This window comes from Uloborus diversus, chromosome 9 (assembly GCF_026930045.1).
Source record: "Uloborus diversus isolate 005 chromosome 9, Udiv.v.3.1, whole genome shotgun sequence".
In the NCBI taxonomy this organism is placed as follows: Eukaryota; Metazoa; Arthropoda; class Arachnida; order Araneae; family Uloboridae; genus Uloborus; species Uloborus diversus.
Genome location: NC_072739.1, coordinates 84973627 through 84994946, shown reverse-complemented (window position 1 = coordinate 84994946; position 21320 = coordinate 84973627). Strand labels below are relative to the sequence as shown.

Sequence of the window (21320 nt, the reverse complement as noted above, 5' to 3'; positions counted from 1 at the left end):
TTTTTTTCTTTTTTTAATATTTACAAAACCACTCTGATTTTTCATTTGAAGAAATAATTCCAGGGAAAAAAAAGATTTATATAACCTGACTGAGCGTCAACCAGACTAAACAAGCTCAATTTTGGCGCGCTAACCAAAAAGCTATTTCTAGCGGAAAGCGCTCACTCACTGAATTATTGATCGTCAATTTTTACTTGATCAAGCGCCGTTTTCCCTACTCCTTCAATCGTTAACCTCTGTTCTGTTGAGACAGGCTCGCGCGTTTAGTCCTAGTGAATCGCGAGGTGTAGTCGATCGTTTTAGGAACGCTTTTTTGCCTGCTTTCTTAGCGATTAGGCCCTATTTTTGGACACATCGGACACCCAGTGCTTCGTAGAGCCGGTCCGCTGGGGATAGGGTCGAATATGAACCCTTTTCGGCGGCTGTGACTCTGTAAGAATGGACGGAACTCTGCCCTGTGCGAGCCATTGGACGCCATTTTGGCACGGCAACCTTTTTGAGGGGGACCAGGCTGCTACAGTGTCGTCGTCCATGCTGTTGAGATTCGGTTGGTGCTTCGCTATGAAGCCGACAGCTTGATATGGCGAGAAAATATGCCCCTTCCATTTGAAAGATGCATTGGATCCTTTTGATCACGGTTTTCTTTTGCTATGGCCCCACTCCTGGATTAAGTTTACCCAAGAAAAAAAGAGGTCGGTGGATTTGTTGTATTTTTTTTATTTATTTTTGTGCGTGAGTTTCTCCACTCTCTGTTTGCTCTTATTATTGGCAACTAGTTGCAGAAAAATTATATTTTTTCATGCTGGTTTAATTTCAAAATAGATCATTGAAATTAAAAAACAGTTCATTTGAAAAAAAAAATATTTTGGACATTTTTTAAAAAAATGTTTTTTTTTTTTCCTGCTGCAAAGTGTTTTATACTTCCCGATCAGTGCAGGTGAAGAAATCATTATTTTCGCATTTCTTTATTTGTGCAAAATTATGTTTCTTAAAACTCATGATCAAATATATATATATATATATATATATATATTTTTTTTTTAACGGAGTTTGTGTTTTGTTTATTGGATAACCCAGTCACTTCTTCTTTTGCGTATGCTTAAAATATATGCATTATTATTATTTTTTAAACATTCAATAAAGAAGAAGTAAAAAGCAAAACCAGAACGATTTCGTCGATTTCGAAAATTTTATGGTGTAAATTAAATAGTTATCAGTCGTATTTGTACCACTGTTTCCATTTAAAAGGCTAACCAATCTGTCATCTGTCAATTATCTGTCAATAGGTATTTATTTTTGTCAAATTTTAATTCTTTGAGAGAGGAAATCACAGTTGAAAAAATATAGCTATTATTTGAAAGTGAATAATTTTTTAAAAGTTTGATTTAAACTTAAATGAATGTATTGGCTAAATAATGTTTTTTTTTTTTTTTCTTTTTCTTTCTTTTTATTTTTTTTTCTTTTTATTTTTTTGACGCTGCTTTAGTCTCGTTTCATGCTCAATTTATTTACAACTTTCTTGTTTTTTATGAGCATTTTAAACTTTTGTGAAGCTTCTATGCATTGGGTTCAGGCGCGGATCTAGAGGGGGGCCATGGGGGCCATGGCCCCTCCCAAAAGCCTTGTGATTGTAGGATTTTTTTTTTAAGGAGAAAAAAACGAAAATATTATGAAAAAATAACAAAATTTAACACATGTTTTTTACATTAAAAGAAATTTCGGCCTTAATTGGGAGAGAAATGATATCTCTCTCCTCGAAAAAGAACTATTGTTCCTAAATTTTTCTCCTTCGTTTGCATCATATCTTGATTCCAACTTTAGACACTTGGACGTTCTCTAAATGCTGTTGTCCTCAGAGTTACCTCTTGCTCTCGAGACCAAAGAGAGCCTAAATTTGCGTATTTATGGCTTTAATTTCGAAATGTTTCGTTGGGAGAGCTCACGAATCCTCATCGCTTTATTAATACGTATAAAAATAGTTTAAAATTAGATTTTTAGAGTCTCTAAGGTAAAATATTTCTAGGAAGGGTGGATTCCAAACACGCACACTCAATCTCCCTTTAGAATCATTCATTTTAATAAAGTTTCTCGAGAGTTTGTTCAAAAATTTTGGATGGCCCCTCCTGAAATGATCGGCTAGATCCGCCACTGATTGGGTTACTAATTATTTATATCATTAATGATTTAAACATTTTGAAATTTTAAAATTTTCGGCACTGCTACTATTGTGTATATATTACTATGTATATATTTCTTTTTTCTCCAATTAAATATTTAAACTATATTTAGTAAAAACTATGACTGTTTCTGTTTTCAAATGAAATTTTGCTTTAAAACATAAAACAATTCAGGTTTTCTTGATTATATTATTTATTTTATCATTCATTTGAATTCAATATATGTTTTTACTAAGTTATGATGATGATAATTCCTATTAATTTGTATGTATCATGATACATGATGCATTTCATTTTATTCAGTTTCTATGTTAAGCAACAGTTTGTGGTTTCGAACAAATATCGTCCTTAGAATTCTTTATAGATTTAATGCACTTGTGGTCAGCCAATTTACTTCACTAGTGATTAAACTCCACTAGTGAACTCCAATTTTACATATTCTGTCAACTTGTGATAAAAAACGCACCAGGTAAAACAGAAGGTGGAGATAAAAATCAAAGCATGGTGTTGAAAATTGACACTTACCCATTGAACTAGTGTGAGAAATGTTCAATATTTACCTACCTGTTTGTTTGCTAAATTTGTTTCCTGGTTTTTAATCGAAATAAAAATTGTTTAAAAGTTTTAATGCTTTATATCCATACTCCTTTCCTTCTGGTAAAGAATGCTGAGACCAATTGAAACCAGTCCTACCGTGAAAGCATGGGGGTGTAAAAAGGTACAAAACGAATTCTATTGCGGCTTTAAGCATCTAAAACATTTATCTTGAAAAAAGAAAAAACAAACAAAAATATATGAGTCGAATATAGAGAAAATAGTTTCAATCTGTTTTTAGAAAACAGATTTTTTGAAAAATTGTAATGTTACATTACATTTTGTAAAATTCAGAATATTTTTACATTAATAGTATAACAAATTTCATGGACCAACAGAAAATGAAATGGGAAGCAGGATAACATGTGAAATGGATAGCGTAAAATTGGATTTCCGCTGTATTTTGTAGTTTGAATTGGGGGGAATCACGCTTTCTCATATTCTCATGAAAGGTTGAAAGCAGGGACTGCATGTTTCCTTTTAACCTGGATATTTATTAAGATTACTTTTTCTGATTAATTTTATTTCATCTTCCCTGATTTCAGTATGCTGGCCACTACTAGCGTACCCAAGGGGGGAACTGGGTCCCACTAAAGGGCGTCAACCGTGTCCTCCAAAGGGCACGAAAAAAAAGAAAAAAGAAAGAAAAAGAAAAAAACATTAGTACGCAGGTTTACGAGTTTCAAGAAAAAAAAAAATTTGAAAAAAAAAAAAAAAAAATAGAACCGACTTCAAATTTGCTCTAAAAAGTGAAAAATAATTTTATTCTTTAAACACCATCGATAATGCTTTTAAACATAATTTTTGAAGTTGGCGCAAAAGCAAAACGTAAAATCCAGTGTAACCATGCTTCGTTCATATTTTTTTCAGAAAAGTATCCAAAGTTACGAACGAAACATTTATATCGTTATTCAAATATGTTGTCATCAATGCATACTTTATGTGATAATGAAGAAACTGGGCCTGCTTAAATTTATAGTTGTAGTTGAGTTATCGCTGTGAATGATTTTATCTATCGTTTTTGCGCCAACTTCAAAAATTATGTTTAAAAGCATTATCGATAATGTTTAAAGAATAAAATTATTTTTCACTTTTTAGAACAAATTTGAAGTCGGTTCTATTTTTTTTTTCAAATTTTTTTTATTTTATTCTTAGTGTAAATGTAGGTATTTCAGAAATAGTAAGAAGTTACCATCACGAAACTTCACCTTATTTTTTTCATAAAAATGCTCCATAATAATTTTAAAAAAAAACTATAAACACTCGTTAAACTTTAAGTGATTGGCATTAAAAACTTATCTTTGTTCCTCTTTGGAATTAATGTGTAGTTAATTTAACTATAACCATTTAAGTATTACATTTTTTCTAACTAATTTACATTTCACAGCATTTAAGTTGCTCATGATGCAATTCTGTATTTTCTTACTTAGCCCCCATCATTTGTTATTGGCATAGGTGATAACGAAAAAAATACTACTGTAGTTGAGGCAAACCCAATGGTAGCATTGTGAAGGCTAAGCAGAGCCTAATCACTGCATCACCTCGCTTCCAGGTTAGGTTTACCCCCACTATGGAGCAATAGCACTGAAGAAGGGAAGATTTCGATAATTCACATATTGTTACTATAAATCAGCTAGGTTACCAAAATAAAATTATTCACGCCAAAAATGAGACGACAGCGCCAGATTCCCGATTATTATCGAAATATCCCCCTGAAGAAACTTGATGCTTGCTTCAGAGAAGCCTTCATTCAAAATTATCATTACAATTACTATTAATGTTACTGTCGTATGGCACCAAACTTTCATAACAATGGGTTTTAAATTTAATCATTTAATAGGGAAATTGCATGAAATTTATGGTTTTTTGCCCATAACTTTTTTTCTAAAGGACAAATATGGTCAAACAAAGTAATGGGACCTAAGTTGAGCCATCCCCTATCCATTAAAAAAAGAATCATCAAAATCGGTTCTCTAGGTGAGACGCTGTGAGTGGACAAAAAAAAAAAAACATACATACGGTATGAATCTGATAACCGCCTCCTTTTTGAAGTCTGTTAAAAAAAAGGGAAGGGAAGTCGCACAGGTGTGTGAGCGGGGGGAGGGGGGAGAAAAGGGAAATTGCACCAAAATATTAAAAAAAAAAATTAATTTCAAAAAAACTTTTTTAAATAAAAAAAGGTGTTCAGACTTGAGGCCGCATAGGGGGGAGAGCACATCGGCCTGCGGGCCAGTGAGTGTCCGCCCAAGCCAGTCCGGCCTTGAGTGTACCCTACATTTGTGCAGGAATTTGTTAGTAACTTATCGAAAATTTTTAATATTTTATGGCTTTCCATCTGGTGTGTGTGTTTAATTGGTTTTTGAAGTTAAAATATGGGTCTACTGAATATTTGGCTACTTTTTCCAATTCTAACCTTTTACAAAATACGCAACACAAGTTGATCAAATATACTGATTAGATCAGCGGTGCCTAAGGCTCTCAAAGAGAATCCGTACAGCCAGGGCCGGATTTAGAAGTGTGGAGGCCCTGGGGCAACGAAGGAGTGGAGGCCCCTAATCAGGGTTCGAAAAGATCATATTTTCGAAAATATCCGATACTTTGATATATATCCGAATATTTTGATATATATATGTATATATCCAATATTTTCAATCAAGACTTTAAAAGTAAATACATCCTGAAGTTACTGCTATTTTTTTTTTTTTATATTATTACAGTAGAAGACGGTTATAACCCACACCTTGGGACCAAAGCTTTTGCGTTATACAGGTTTTTGCGTTATATAGGCCATTTCACAAATTTTGAAACTAATATTCAGAATATATCTATATATCAACACTTCAGAATGAGTTTTATCTGCAATGAACATCAAAGCACTAATATTACAATTAGTTACTCACAAATAAATATGTTTCACAATCAAAAGAAAGTGCATTATTCTGCACTACTGCTAGCTTCATGGTTTGCATAACAGCTGCATTTTCAAGAGCCATCTGGTATTTTCTGTTTTGAGTACTAATTTTCAATTTAAAAGCTTTGAATTAAGATGGAAAGATGAAAAATTTTCAAAAATAATTTTATACAAATACAAAAGGGACAACCTGCAACAGGCTCTGGGCCCAGCTAGACTGGTCCTAGTTAATTTACAATCCCCAGTGAAGATGAATGGCCCTCTTAAAACTATCTACTCCCTTGCTCATTACCACCTCTTCCGTTAAGGTGTTCCAAGGTTCCATACCCTGCTAAAATAATAATTTTTCCTAATATCCATGTTAGCCTGAGATTTAAATAGCTTAAAACAATGACCCCTTGTAGTGTTTTCAGTGCTTCAGCCCCATAACATCTTTCATTTTAATAAATTTAAAGAACTGAATCATGTCCCCTCGGTCTCTTCTTTGCTCAAGACTGTACATTTTTAGCCTTCTAAGCTTGGAATCATAATTTAAGTGAGAAAGTTCATTTATTAGCCTTGTAGCCCGCCTTTGAACCCTTTCCAATGCATAAATATCTTTCTTGAGATAAGGAGACCAAAACTGAACAGCATACTCCAAATGAGGTCTTACCAAACTTCTATATAAGGGCAGAAGAACTTAATTTGCTTAACAATTTTTATGCTTGCAAAGCAAAACAGAAGGATTTTTCAAACTTCAAAACCTATTTTTTATTTTTGAAAAGTTGTGTGGTTTATAGAGAATTGTGTTATATAGGTCGGCGTTATAACTGTCTTCTACTGTTTTATTATAATTTACAGACTTAAAATTACTGCTTCTTATTTATATCTAAACATACATTTCATTTTAAAAGTTATGTACTTTTAAGGTTATTTTCATATGATATTTAGAAATACATTCTTTGTAGAAATACAAAAATGTCTGGGAGAAAAAACGTAAAATTTGCTGACCCGTGAAAGTTAGGATATTTGGTAAAAATTTTATTGTGGAGGCCCTGGGGCAATAGCCCCGGCTGCCCTCCCCTAAATCCGGCCCTGCGTACAGCTTTGTGTTTGGTTACCTTATACCACTGGTGTCTACCCCCCTAAGAGCAAGGGTGCATCCGCTAAATATTGTGAAGACCCGTAAGAGCAAGAGCCCCTCTCCCCCAAAATAGAGAAAAATATCCCTCAAAGCACCTCCCGCAAAAAATTTCGATGCCGCAGCGAGGGTTCAGACTGAACCATGATTCCTCCTAGGTGGGCACCCGTTGCTCATACAGTCAACTGTCAATAACTGGAAGTCCCAAGGCACCAGCTAAAACCTTTGAGTAATTGGTAGTTTGAGCTATCAAAAGTTCCATTCCCAGCTTTCTGAAGAATAATTCTTGTTATTTTTTTTCAGATATACAGTGGACACCTCTTCAATGATTCAGTGATCAATTAAATCAGCTGCTTTAATAATCAAATTGTCAAAAACAGAATAAAATCCAGCTTTATTTAATTAGCCGCTTTATTGACTCAGTCGCTTTATGGAATCAAAATTGTTTAGAACAAATGTGATACATATAAGCCACGGCCACTGTAGTGCGTAATGGATAGACTACCTAGCACATAAAACTAATTATTAAAGATTTCATAAAAATATCTTTACAGAGAATAAATTTAATTAAGATGCTTCGAAAAAGGGACTAAAAGGAATTACTTACGTTTTTTTTCATGTCTTAAAATGTCAGTAAGTTTGTATGTCATAAACCCAATTTCATTTCTCTTGATTTCAGTCTGTATTACTTTTAAACGTCTGTTTGTTTTAAAGGCTGATTCTTTGAATCAGAAAACAAAAGCTGTTTGTTTTTAAATTTTTACCAAAATTTTTTAGTCTCTCATACAATAGCCAGCAGTAAAATTTTAGGTCGTCAGCCACGGCAAAAAGTAGCCCAATCAGCTACTTTTCATGCAATCTTGCAACACTGCGCATTAATGAGCACTATGCAAACTATTAAAGAGCACTAAGTTGCAAATTAGGAGTAAACTATCGATTATCGGGGATCGGATTATCTATGGTTCAGATCATCCGCTGGTCTTTTCACATTTTTTTCAATTGCGGTGATGACTTACAACTAACCGACGTTTTTTGTAAAAATTTAAGATATGTACTAATATTATTGTCATTCAATGCTTTTTAAACTTGATTATACTTAAATAGGGGTTTGGTTCCGTAGATAACAAAATACTTCATTAGTGATGACTAATTGTATAATAAGTTTAATGTGTACTTATATCTACTTTTAAGCACAATATGCATAAAGATAACATACATTAATTTCGCTTTCTGTTTATAAAGAGGAGCTGGCTATGATAGTCTTTTTGGCAGTCATTAAGAATTTTTCTCTGTAATTCCTTGTAGAGCATTAACTCGTCCATGATCACTTGTGTCACATTTCCATGATAGAATCTTCCTTCACTAACAAATCAGAAAGATCATTTCGATTGTCTAGGAATGGCTTAAAATTTTCAATGTGAACATTTTTGGTTGTGTGTCACCGACATAAGTATCCTCGTTGGTTTTGGCCGCATACTCCTAAACGCTCTTCTTCCAGTGAGCTCTGAACTGTGTGAGTTTAATAACTTTACTTCTGTAAATAGCTCTGGAACCAATCGCATAAACAGGGCTGCCGCTACTGGCAATTTGATCCAGTACAAATTTTAATGTCAGACCCCCATTACAAACCCCTCCCCCAATGTATATTTTTATGCCGTTGCCATTGCTTCATTTTCTCTCACTCACATTTATTAACTTCAAAATGAATAGTTTAAAATTGCATTCATATGTGACGTTGCATTGTTTAGTTGCTTTTAACTGAATTTTTAAATTTTAATGTAAATTTAAAAATTGTAATTTGAAGCTTGCATAAAAATATATTTTTAAATGCAGTATTTTCTCTCAGTAAAAATTGTAGAATTTGTCATGTCTGAGATAAGTGAGGTAACCTGATATACTATGAATTTTCAGTAGGGTAAAGTCGGATCAACTAAGGAAAAAAGTTTGAATTTCAAAATAAAAAGTTCCGGAAGTAAAAATAAAAGCAGAACAATGGTACACGTAATATAAGTCAAAATATCATTGAATTAAGTGTTGAATGCCACAAATACACATTATATTTGACTTAGATCTTAGATTATATTTCTAAGATCCAAGTCAAATATAATGTGTATTTGTAACATGTATTTGTATTTGTAATGTGTTTGTATAATATTCTTAGATTATATTTGACTTGATCACCGCCAAAAGGAATTATTGAGTTTCTAGAGAAAATATCAATTAATAATCAAGAATAACTTATACCTCTAACCTAATCTCTCCGAACATCAGTTTTTAAATTTATCTTACATAGTTAAAAACTGAACGTATCTATTTATGTATCTATGTCCGAGTTACTTCTCTCAAATGCCAGTGAACTGACCATCAAACCAGGTATCAATATATTCGTAATTATCCAGTCTTTATGTTTAGCTGTTTGACATAATTCTTTGATTATAATTAGCAGAGATATCAATTAAAAACTACTAATTTTGATTCTTGAATTTTTTCTTTTGATGAAATTATTAACATTATTATTTGAATCACAACCTTATGAGCTCCCCCAAACTCCAAGCCCCGGTACTATAGGTCTGGTGTCCCTTCCCAAATGGCGGCCCTGCACATAAAATGTCTCCAGTGGCCCAAACTCGATTATTAGCATGCCAAAATGCAGTTGATTATGCGTAATCTGCAATCTTTAGAAGTTTGGATTTTGAAAGAGGGGAAAATGTTATCTGTTTGCATTGCCTCATCCGCGTAAAACCAAAACTCATCCGCTTAAAATAAAATAAATGTGTCAAATCATAAACTGCATATAATCGACACTGCGTAAAATGAACCCACGTTACTGTATTGTGCAAACTCCTGAAACCAATATTGATAAAGTACATTTGACAGAGCAGCAGAAAGAAAATGCAGAAAATTACAGTTGTTGCATAATATTAGAGGATCTGGAAAGTAATATCGTTTTTTCCAATCGAATACATTTCTACTAAGTTTTTACTTTTGATCAATGATGTAATTTCCCTCAATATCAACTGCCTTTTGCATGTTGTATAATACAAATTTTCAATTTAAAAATTATTTGGTTTTGGAACAAAATACTTCAAGGTGTCATTTTGGATATTAGCCCAATTTTCATGGTTTTTGCACACAGCAATCAGAATAAAAGGAAATCAGATGATGCAATGTTGGGCAAGTATGGTGGATGAGGCAACCCATTGACATTGATTAATTTTTTCGAGGCTTAGCAGTGTGGTCTTTCAAAATCATTTTCCAGAATCTTACCTTCTTCGTTGACAATCGCTGGAATATTCCCGCCTGACATTGCACCATCTGATTTCCTTTTGTTCCTATTTCTACTGCTCTTTCTTAGTACATTAACCTGAAAATTTGACTGCTATCCATATGTACAAACTCCTGATACTTTGTTGCAAAACCAGTTCATTTTTATCTATCCAGGAGTGAAAACTTGCACATTAGATGGCAAAAGGGTGCCAATAATGAAGGTAATATTACATTATTGGTTCAAAATAAAAATTTGGTAAAAACTTATTTGCTTGGAAAAATGGCATTACTTTCCAGTTTATATAATTTTGATGAAGTAAGAAAAAGATGTAAGTTGATTACGCAAATATTTGCGTTAAATTTTAAGTTTTGATTGAAGCACCTGTATTGTAAGCACAGTTGCAATGTTCTTCTTTCCATCATCTCCCTACCTTTTAGCATGTAGCATTAAGATTGCCATACAGTACGAGAGAGGTGGTGGATGTATCAATAATTAAAACAACGCTTTCTCATTTACGTGATCATTGTTTCAGTTTGCAAACAAACTTTGCAAAACTTTCTCCCAGATTTTGGTATAAACACACTTTTTATACTTGAAGTTCTAAGAAGAGATCTCTGGTTGTGCTCAAATAGAGCTCAACCGGGACTAACTAGAAGCATGCCATTGAGTTACTGGTGGATCGATCGTATATGAAAACATTTCGAGGACATATACATAGCTAGATAATATAGACGCATGCTGTGAGCGGATATATTTGATGCTGTGCAGATACATTTGCTGTAGATATGTGCATTGGCTGAAAATTGTTAATAATATCCATATTAAACATGGGTTATCTTCAAAATTAGAAGCTAAAAGAATGATAAATGTTCAGTATTGCTTTCACGAATACATGATTAAAAGCGAAAAGCATTTTCTTACTAAAAATTTTACCTACCCACTGATGTTGATTTTCATTTATGCAGATAGTTTTGAGCAATGTGCGCAGATACTTCATATTTTTATCTTACTTTTGACATGTATTGTTAGGTACATATATTGCATTGTTAAATCATGCAATATAGGTCATTCATATTACTTTTAATTACTCAGTCATTTATTTTCGTTTCAAGCTTGATTATGAGCTATATCATCCAGAGCTGCAGAATCAGAGAGAAAATAACCGATTCTGACTACCGAAATTTTAGACCTCCGACTCTGAATTGATTACCCCCAAATCAATCTGACTCTGCAAGTACTGGCACAGTTGCAGACTTAGAGAGGGAAAATGACTGACTCTTGGAATTTTAAATCTTCGATTCCCGACTTTGACTCGTTTACCCCAAAATCAGTCCGACTAAAAAAGCCTGATACAGTTACCAAAACTGGTCAAAATTGATGTTATCCAGGCCAGTTTTAACAGTTGTGTCCGTGGTTAAATCCACCACTGGCTGAAACACTTATTTACCTGCATGTCATGCTGTTTTTCATAAAGCATATTGTTATAAAAAAAATAATGGGCAATTCCATGAAAAAGGGCACATGAGGGTTGAAATTTAAAAATTGTTTTATTTTGCTACAGGTATCAAATTAAAGGTAATTACTTGAGGTTTATGAAATTGCAAAGGAAATTGTCATGAAAGTCATATTTTTATTATTTTTTTGAGCCTAAAGTTATCATAATATAACAAACTTTCATTTAGGAAAAACGGAGTGCATATTTTAATTCACCCAGGATTACTATTTAAAACCGGCATTTTTTTTATATGTGTATATTTTATCATGTGTGACATATGTCTGTCTATCTTTTGGAACACTTAATTTTTATAACTAAATATACTGGATTTTTAGTATAAATAAAGTTATAAGTTAATACAGTAAATACTGGTTGAAAATTTGGTTGATTGACGAAATCAAAACTAATTAAAAGCTTAATAGTTATTGATTTTATCTTCCCTGTCATTTTTTAATTATCCGGAGAATTCAAAAATACATGCTGAAAAGAATTATTAATTTATTTTTTATTGGATGGATATTAATATTTAATAGATTAAACACATGCTCGAAATTACTTCTCTTACCAGCATTTTCATTATATAGCATTTCATTTAGCTTTTATTTTGAGGATCGTTACTTGTTACAATTTTCGTGTGAACTTGGCTTCGTTGAAAATGTCATACCGTGTTTAAAATTTTAATCCTTGTGCACTCTGTAAATATTTCAATTATTTTCAAAGTTAGAAGCTATTTTAACATAAAGCTATCTTTAATCTATTTTATTTCTTATTTAACTATTTATTTATTTTTAAAAAGTTTTAAATAGAATTTAGTTATATAAATAAATTATTAGTTATTTGTTTTGGAAAGATACTAAATTTTAATCAAGAAATACTAAAAATGATTTCTTTCTATTAAAAGTTAAGCATTTTTTCTTTTTATTTGCACACATCTAGTAGCATCGGTAATACCGCTGTTATTTATTTTATTTATTTATTTATTTTTTTGTGGATATGATTATGTTAAACATTTGCTATCTTGTGACCTCTGACCGATACTCCTATTTTCAGTTCACCTCCACAACTCTCGAAAAATTATTTTTTATGAAGTCGTGGAATTTAAAGACAACATTTTTTTTTGTTGATAATATTTAAAACCTCACAATTTTTTACCCTAAGCAATTTAGGTGAGCAATGAGGGAGATGAGCAATGACATTTTTATTCTTTCACGTGGTAATTTCCGTCCTTGTAACCCATTTCTATCTTAGCAATACGATTTTATGTTTTAGATGCCATGCCACTAACATATATATAATTTATTATTTGGCACGTCTAAATATTTTGGTAAAATAAATAAATAAAATAAATTAAATAAATAAAAATAAAATCGAAAATGTTTCATAATAACATAAGTTTAGCTTTTAAATGTACTACATTTATCAAAGAAGAAATGTTAGCTATTTCAAAATTTTAGAGATTTTACTTCCTTCAATCACCAAATTTCATATTGTATTTGTAAAGTTTTCAAAAACAGTTAACTTCAATAACCATTTGTGATTCATAATTTCTCAATTGCAATCCTCTTTATCATTTTTTTAATGGATATATTTTACAAGTATAATTTTGGATTAAACTGCAGTCAATTTAGAACAAAGCATTGTATGAGGGCTTTAAATTTAAATTTTATACATTTGGGTTTAAGAGTTGCGATTTTTTCATTTCATTTATATTTACCTTTTCTTCTAGTAATAAACTTGGGTTAAATCAATTTTTAAAAATATTTTTTGCATCCTACCTCAAATGTTTAACATTTATTTCTCACCTCTTTTTAAATAAAATTTTCTCTTACTTTTTCCTACTCAACTGCTTGACAACTACTTATAGAAAAAAAATGAATCAAAATTAAGTGTCAAAAATGAACTTAAACCACTTTCAAAAAAAAAAAAAAAAAAAAAGAAACGTCTCAGTTGCCTAGTTCCATAGTCAGATAAAAATATAAAGTATCTGCGCACGCAACTCAAAAGTATATGCAAGCTAATCATTGTCGATCACGTTAAAAAAAAAAAGGGGTGGGGGGTAAAAAAAAAGAAAAAACAATTTTAATCATAAGAAATAAATACTTGCAGGTATATGCTTTGAGGTTACAAGGAACTAATTTTCATGCAAATTATGTGAGCCTATGGATGCAAAGACCTAAGCTAAATTTAAAAGTCTTAAAACCAAGCTTCTTTTAGCTTTTAGCAGATATCTTTGCATGCGTAAATCTTTGCATGCGTCAAGAAATCAATAGGGTACCCAAATTTCTGAGATAGAAGGAAAAAATAGTAATTCGCTGCATGCTGGCCCCATATGATAAGCTTTAAAGCGACAGAGCTAATTTTGTGATTTGATATGAGCACGTAAAAAAAGGACGAAAGGAAATACAAAGCCACGTGAAAAGAATTGCTCTGTTGTCACCACTTGATGCATAACAGAAAAGGGAGGATTAACATTTTAGTAATTTTTCAACAGAAGGGAAAAAAAAGACAGGTGGAAAACTAGAACATTACTCGCAATTATGGCGAGATGCGCATGCCCGCAATGAATATATCCACAAAGCAGCAAATATTTTCTTACAGCAGCGAATGTAACTGCGCCCATCTATATTATCTAGCTATGACTACTACGTTTTACATAAGCAATATTAATTTTAAACAAATTAGAAGTAAAGAAGGAGAACTTGAATGATTGTTGCGATATGCGAGTGGTCGCAACGAATGTATCCGCACAGCAGCGAATAGATAGTATATATTCACCCGCCTTACGCGCTTGCATATGGGCACGCAAGCGCGTACCACATATGCTATCTATTAATAATTAAAAAAAAAATGAATAAATAATATCAGATTAAAAGAAATTAAAAGTGAAAAGTAAGAACTTCAACGATTATCGCGAGATGCGCGTGCCCACAGCGAATGTATCCGCACAGCTGCGAATGTATCCACCTTACGCGGTTGCGTATGTATTATCTATTTATAACTTTTACAAATTATTTAAATAATATCAGTTTAAAACAGATTAGAAGTAAGCAGTAAGAATTTAAACGATTATCGCGACGTGCGCGTGCCCGCAACGAATGTATCCGAATACATCCACAGAACGCGTGGGTGCATATACTATCTTGTAATAATTTTTACAATCTAAATAAATAATATCAATATTAATTTAAAACGAATTAGAAGTAAAGATAATATCTTTACTTCTTTAGAATTAGAAGTAAAGATATTACCTTTACTTCTTACCTATTCTTTTCACATTGATCTTCAATCGATCTAATCTATATCTTTTATTTAAGAACTTTTACGATTATCGGACGACGTGCAACTCCGCGGCGAATGTATCCGCACGTCAGCGGATGTAGCCGCGCACGGCGTGCGCGCGTGCGTCTACATTATCTAGCTCTGCCTAGTTCAAGAGTTTATTTATTTATATATTTTAATTGTTAAAGTTTATCATGGGTAGAACCCGAAGTATATACAAATGTATGTGCATATGCAATTGCATATTTTATCCCTTTTCGCATATAAATGAGAACATAGAAATTGCAATTTTTAAAAATTGATTAGATTGCATTTTACTGCGTTTTTCGTAAGATTTTACATTGCGAAAAAAAAAAAAAAAAGTCTGTAGAAGTTGAAAGGGTATTATTATCTTTTGAAATGAAATTAAATGAAAAAAGATAATTTTCAACAATAGAAAACCTCATTGTGACTTACTGCAGTTAAAGTAATGCGTATACCACTTTCTGTTTAAGTATTTGCTTTAATGAATACAATAGAAAAAAAAAAACTATTTTGTCTTCAGATGTGAGCACTTTTTTTGGCGTGAGCAAAAAAAAAAATTTCCTAATCAGAATTTACCAATTCATGAATTTGCTGAATAAGGAAATGTTTTGAGACACAGTGACCTCCCGGTGACCTTTCATTGGGGATCCCCAGGGCACATTCTGTATTGATTACAACGTATCCCGTGTGTTGATAGCTTATTCATGTTGCATCTCTCCATTATTCATGCATAAATTTCTCATCACACCTGAATTCCAAGCTGGAACTCGCAATAACTTTATTAGTCTTCAAATGAAAACTTTTAAAACAAATTTTCGTTTTTATTCAGATGATTTTACAATGCTTTAAAAAGGCAACTGACGTGTTCAAAGGTTAATAGAGCGTTTGTTTTTTCATTAAAAAATTATTGAGTTTTGAATCTAGTTAGATTTACTGCGCTGACTTTAGGAGTTTTATTATACGTAAAGAAAACACACGTGATTGAACCAGGGCCGGCTCTAGTGGTTCTGCCGCCCTAAGCGATATTGCCAGTTGCTGCCCCCCTCCCCATTGAATAATAATAATATTACTATAAAATAATGAAACATCAGTAAAATAAAAATAATAGTCAAGTGCTTAAAATTAAAGTGACTTTTAAGATAAATTCAAAACAGGGTTTTGCATATCCGAACACTGGTACATATTTTAAATTAAATAAGTGTATCTTATGGCGCTGAAATAGATATTAATATTTTCGAAAGACTTTTAAATCGCACAATTTGCCGCTATTTTTTTTAAGCAGTGAAGAATCAGTGAGGCAGTGAATTTATGGTGCTAAAACAGAAATTCATCCTTGAAAAAGAATGTTTCAATTTCGAAATTTGCCGCCCCTAAAATCTGCCGCCGACTAGGTCGCCTACCCCAGGAGCCGGGCCTGGTTTGAACCAAACGACAGTGGAGCAATCCTTGGTTACGGAATGATGTGATTATTTTTTCAAAATGCCTTGTAAACAATTCTTTGGTAATTTTGCTACAAAATATATGCATACACATTTTTTTTTAACGAACAGCAAGTCTGCTGATTTAAAGATATGCTTATCCGGATTTTCAATGATCTGGATTGCCTTTGCTCCCAATTAGTCCGGTCAAACAACGTATGTACTATACATTGTACTCAAACGTTTGCTAAAAGTAGCTATCATTAAAAAACTTAGTTTTTGAATCGTATTTATTGATTTTTCTATTTTTGCTTCAAAAATCTTAATTTTATCAGGGTTGCCAACCTTGGAGAAACAATTTGAGAAGCATCTGCAGTGATTTTGAGGAGCAATTTGAAATTTTGCGGAGCAGTTCGGTATTTTGCATGAAAATCAATAAAAATAACTAAAACCACAAATCTAAAATTGTTTTACAGCTTTAATGAATCATTTTAAGTACTAGTATAAAAATTATTATTTTCAAATTAATAAAACATCGTTAAACACTATTTCAATCTTTGAGTAAGCATCTATACTTTCCCATATTTATTGGGATGATAAAATAGCAAAATGTAGGCTTGAACACTTTCGCCCGGGAAATGCGGAGCAAAAGAACTTCTTTGTGGAGCCGCGGAGTTTCGATATTTTTGCGGAGCAACTCCGCAAAATTGGCAACCCTGATTTTATGCATTCACTTCACAAGCTGTTCTGATTATCCGGAATTTCGCATTTCCGGGGTTCGGATTTCTGACGTGCCAATCTAATTTGTTTCTGTTGAAATGTTGGTAATAAAGTGAACTCAACCCGTTATATACATATATTTATATATATATACACACACACACACACACATATATATATATATATATATATATATATATATATATATATATATATATATATATATATATATATATATATATATATATATATATATATGTACGGAAGAAAAGGTTGGCCATTTCTGATATTTCAGCGTCAATACTTATTCGTGAATATCTTTCAATGCCACTAACAAGCAAGGCTCCGAAAATATCGCTGCTTGGTTGATCGAAGACTGTATATACGTGCATCGAAAATCGAAGTTTTCTTTGTATACATCGCATTTTTCAGGGATTTTAAGAATTGTGTCACAAAATGCACTGCGATATTTTGTTTATTTTTTGGCGAATAAAAAAATGTTTGGGAATAACTGTCGTATGTTACGAGAGAGGAATAGGAATTCCTGGATCAATAACGTGACCTTAAGGCATTGTGTAGTTTTATGTTTCTGGGTATTAAAAGATGCCCAGAATGAATGGATCGACGGGTTTTGAAATTGTTTTGTCGAATTATCTTTAGTAGGGTTGGCACTTTTTGAAGAAGGTGGTAAAAACCGTCCTGGCGAAAAATCTGTTTTATAATCTGAAATTCGAGAAAATACCGTTCGGTTCCCTAGCTCTCAGTTGAGAATTCGTTTGAAATGAATGGGAAAACTGATATAAGGGTATTTCCGCGACGACAAAGTTAAGCTCATTAATATAATATGCATATAATTGTCAGATTCCGTGTCGTATGATTATGCGGCGTGTAAAAAAATAACTTGAGTATTCGTTTTGCCTTGAATACTCCTGGCCAAATTTAATTCCCAGGGCAGTTTCTCATCGTAAAGAGTCCAGGTGTCTCCATCTAATGGAAAAACTGAGCATCTAAATTCTGTGGTAATGGGATATTTGCCGATTGAGGTGCCATATGAAGTAATAGGTGCGAGAGGAATGTACTATGTCTGCAAAGGAACTGAGAAAAAACCAATACGCAGCCGTATTTTAAAGAAAATAAACAAGCAGCATTAATATAACAGCCCAATAACATTTCCCAACACCAAAAATGCATCTGGTTCAAAAGTAGTTGTCTCCAAAGTATTTTGCCCCGCTGAACATGACAATCAGCATAAAAAGTTGAGATTAGTCTTGGGGTTTAAGATACAGGGCGCACTGGGGTAGTGAATTTTTTTTTTTTTTTTTTTTTTTTTCACGGCAGATATAAGCATCTCACATAGGACTGATAGTCTTTTGAACTTTGAATCCTAATTGAGGTAGAAATTCTCACTACATGAAATACAAGTAGGCTTCAAGAAATTGCGGGATGAGAAATGCATAAAATGAGCATAGATCCACCCATTTCTGCTTGAACCCATACTCATTCTGTAGGGAGTAAGGAGGAACTTTGCAAAAGTTGCGAACCAAGATTGTTTTATAATACTTTAGACCGTTAGAGGGAGCTTTTCTAGATACAGTGAAATCTGTCTACTGTTCATTTTCCTAAGCCGAGACGTTGCGCCAATTTGCGCATGCGTCAGGTCTGCTGTGATTTTATCAAAATAGGGAGGGAAACCCGGAAGTAAAAGTTTCAAAATAACGTGTTCAAAGACTGCAAGTGCGAGCGGTAAGTGCCCATCCTCAACCTATCGCCCATTTTTGAAATGGAATCTGTCCTGAGTGGTAGTCTTTGCTTTCGAGAACGGACAGTAAGTTGCCCACTCGCGGTGCACTACAGTGAAACCTGTGTAAGTTGACCACTTGCGGTGCACTACTTTAGTGGTCAACTTAAACGGGTGGTCAACTTGCAGAGGTTGATTTATGTGATAAGGGCTAATTCAGTGCCTGAAAAAAGTGGTCACTTAGACAGGTGGTCAACTTTACAGGTTTTACTGTATATTTGATCTGCAGTTAAGGAGAGAATTTTTAGCGGCCCTTCAAATGTGCCGCTATAAAGATCACTGTTTTTGATTAAAATTTTTAGAAGGAAAAAAACTACCTTAGAAGCTTTTGAGGGTGTGTTACAAGTATTTCTAAGCAGCAAAGAAAACGTGGACTAAAAACAGTTGATCAAATAACTTCTACGGAGTTGTGCCACCAGATGCAACAAATGTCTCTGTAACTCCATTTCCTACAAGTAATTTTGCCTAAAAACTGGAGTTGTTAGGGATGAGCTTTGGGAAAGATTTCACCAGGATATCTTTGTAATGGGATCGCAGATATGAGGGTTATTGAGCCGAGTTAATGCTCGCCAAATACCACTGGACAAAACAGGACAAAAAGCAATCGGACAAGAAGCGTTTACAAGCAACTGCTTATCTCTGAAAATTAAACATTGTTTAACGAAACAAGGCCTGTTTAGTTGCATTTATTGATTTTTTTCTTTTAAAATTTACCTTCAAATCAATCGATGGTTGCTGTGTATCTTTCTCCAGTGGGCTTGTTTCATGAAAACAAGAGCTAATAAAAAATCGATTCATTTTCAAATTCATTTTTTTCGACCCAGGATTAATAAGAATTGAACCAGAGGTTGCATACAAAATTTCTTTTTTTTTTTTTTTGTTGACAGGCTCCAAAAATATTTTAGGCTCGTTATTATTTATTGAATTGTGCTGCTGTTGCGATGCACTTGACACGCTCCTGCATTGACCGTAATGCACTTGGCTCGCTTTGAAGCAAATACACAACAGACTATCTATTGAATACAACGTTTCCCCGAAACATGGTCCTTTCATTTCATCAAAGAATTTCAGAAATTTGATGCACCGCAACTTCATTTTCCTCAAGTTCCTAAAAGTCTTACGCGGAAACTCACCCTGAACAACAGCCAGATAATGCTTTTGTAAGCTGGAAGAGTGGGAAATCTCATTATTCGTAATATCTCGCACTCTTCCTAATGGCCTTTTGCGGCATCTGCAAGATCCGGAATTCCAACGTTTGTCAAAGCTTCGGAACAAAAGGCGGGAATTTAGGAGGTCTGTGCCATCCTAAGTTTATTCGTGGAGTGCGTTTAGCGAGCCTCCGAGACCCCGACAGTAAAACAGTCTTTAAATAGCCGCCATTATTCTTCATTAACATGCAGCCGTAATGCGAGGGATTTGTAGAATGGTGCTTGTCGCAGTTTGGTCTACTTGCCTAATGGAAATGCAAATACTCTTTTATTTTGTTCTCTGTTGAACTGGAAGCTATAGAGAATGTAAATGCAATTAATCCAAGAACAGATTTTCAGCTGTGAGAATGTTTTTGTTTCGTGAATTGTTTTTAGTTTGGTCGTTTGCGATTATTACATTTTGTGCCCTTAAATGCGGATGCGCCTACGAGAGAGGTGGGGAGAGTCATGGCCAGGGTTCGCCGATATATATCAGTCGATATATATCATGATACATATCCCATATTTATTTTAAAAATATCATGATATTTTAATATTTTCGATATTTATTTTTTTTTCAACCAGGGTATCTTCAATATAAAAATAGGGAAGTTGCAACCTATCAAATGTTCATATTTTGGCTATTGGATATTGTTAATTGACCCTCAAAACTAAAAAATTCACCATCGCCGAATTTTAAAACACCGTGGTTGATTTTTAATGAATTTTTAAAAATCCGCACGCAAAAGTGCGCGCTTCTGAAACGTCACGAGCCTACGTCACAGGGCACGAATGGGCAGCCTTCCGCCGAAGACCCCTTGTTTTCGCTAGGAACATTTTGAGCGCGCTGATATTTTTATTTTTTAGAAATTCAATAATCCTTTTGAACACACTATGGAGGCCGGATTCGTTAAAGCACAATCTAAATAATCTTCCTCAAGTAACACCAATGAGGTATTCGAATATTTTCGAGAGGATGAGAGGTTTAATGTTCCAGAAACGCGAGGTGTTAAATGCGATGAGAAAGCCTTTTACGTTTCGGCTTCGAAGTCGAATGCGTGACCTTCGCTTCTCCCCTATCGGAAGAAGGGATGACGTCACTTCCTATGCCATTTGACGTCATAAGCGCTTGAACTTTAAAAATTAATTAAAAAAAAAACTACTTATCGTATCGCAAAAATTTTTTCACCTATGATGTTCATACATGTTACTCTATCATATAAAAATAAAATTGAAAAATCGAAAACTTCCCTATTATATTACTCATAGTAATATTGTTCATTTATTTTTTTTAAAAACCACAAAGATTATGTACTATATTTTTAAGAT

The 21320-nt window shown here is 33.3% G+C and overlaps 1 protein-coding gene across 1 annotated transcript in view; it reads left to right on the top strand.

Annotated features, from left to right (window-relative positions):
- The first annotated feature begins 613 nt into the window (after nt 1-613).
- Nucleotides 614-21320, top strand: part of LOC129230355 (disintegrin and metalloproteinase domain-containing protein 11-like) — a 255163-nt gene continuing 234456 nt past the window's right edge. The window contains 1 exon segment of the mRNA XM_054864752.1: nt 614-692. Coding sequence (XP_054720727.1) covers nt 614-692 — 79 coding nt within the window.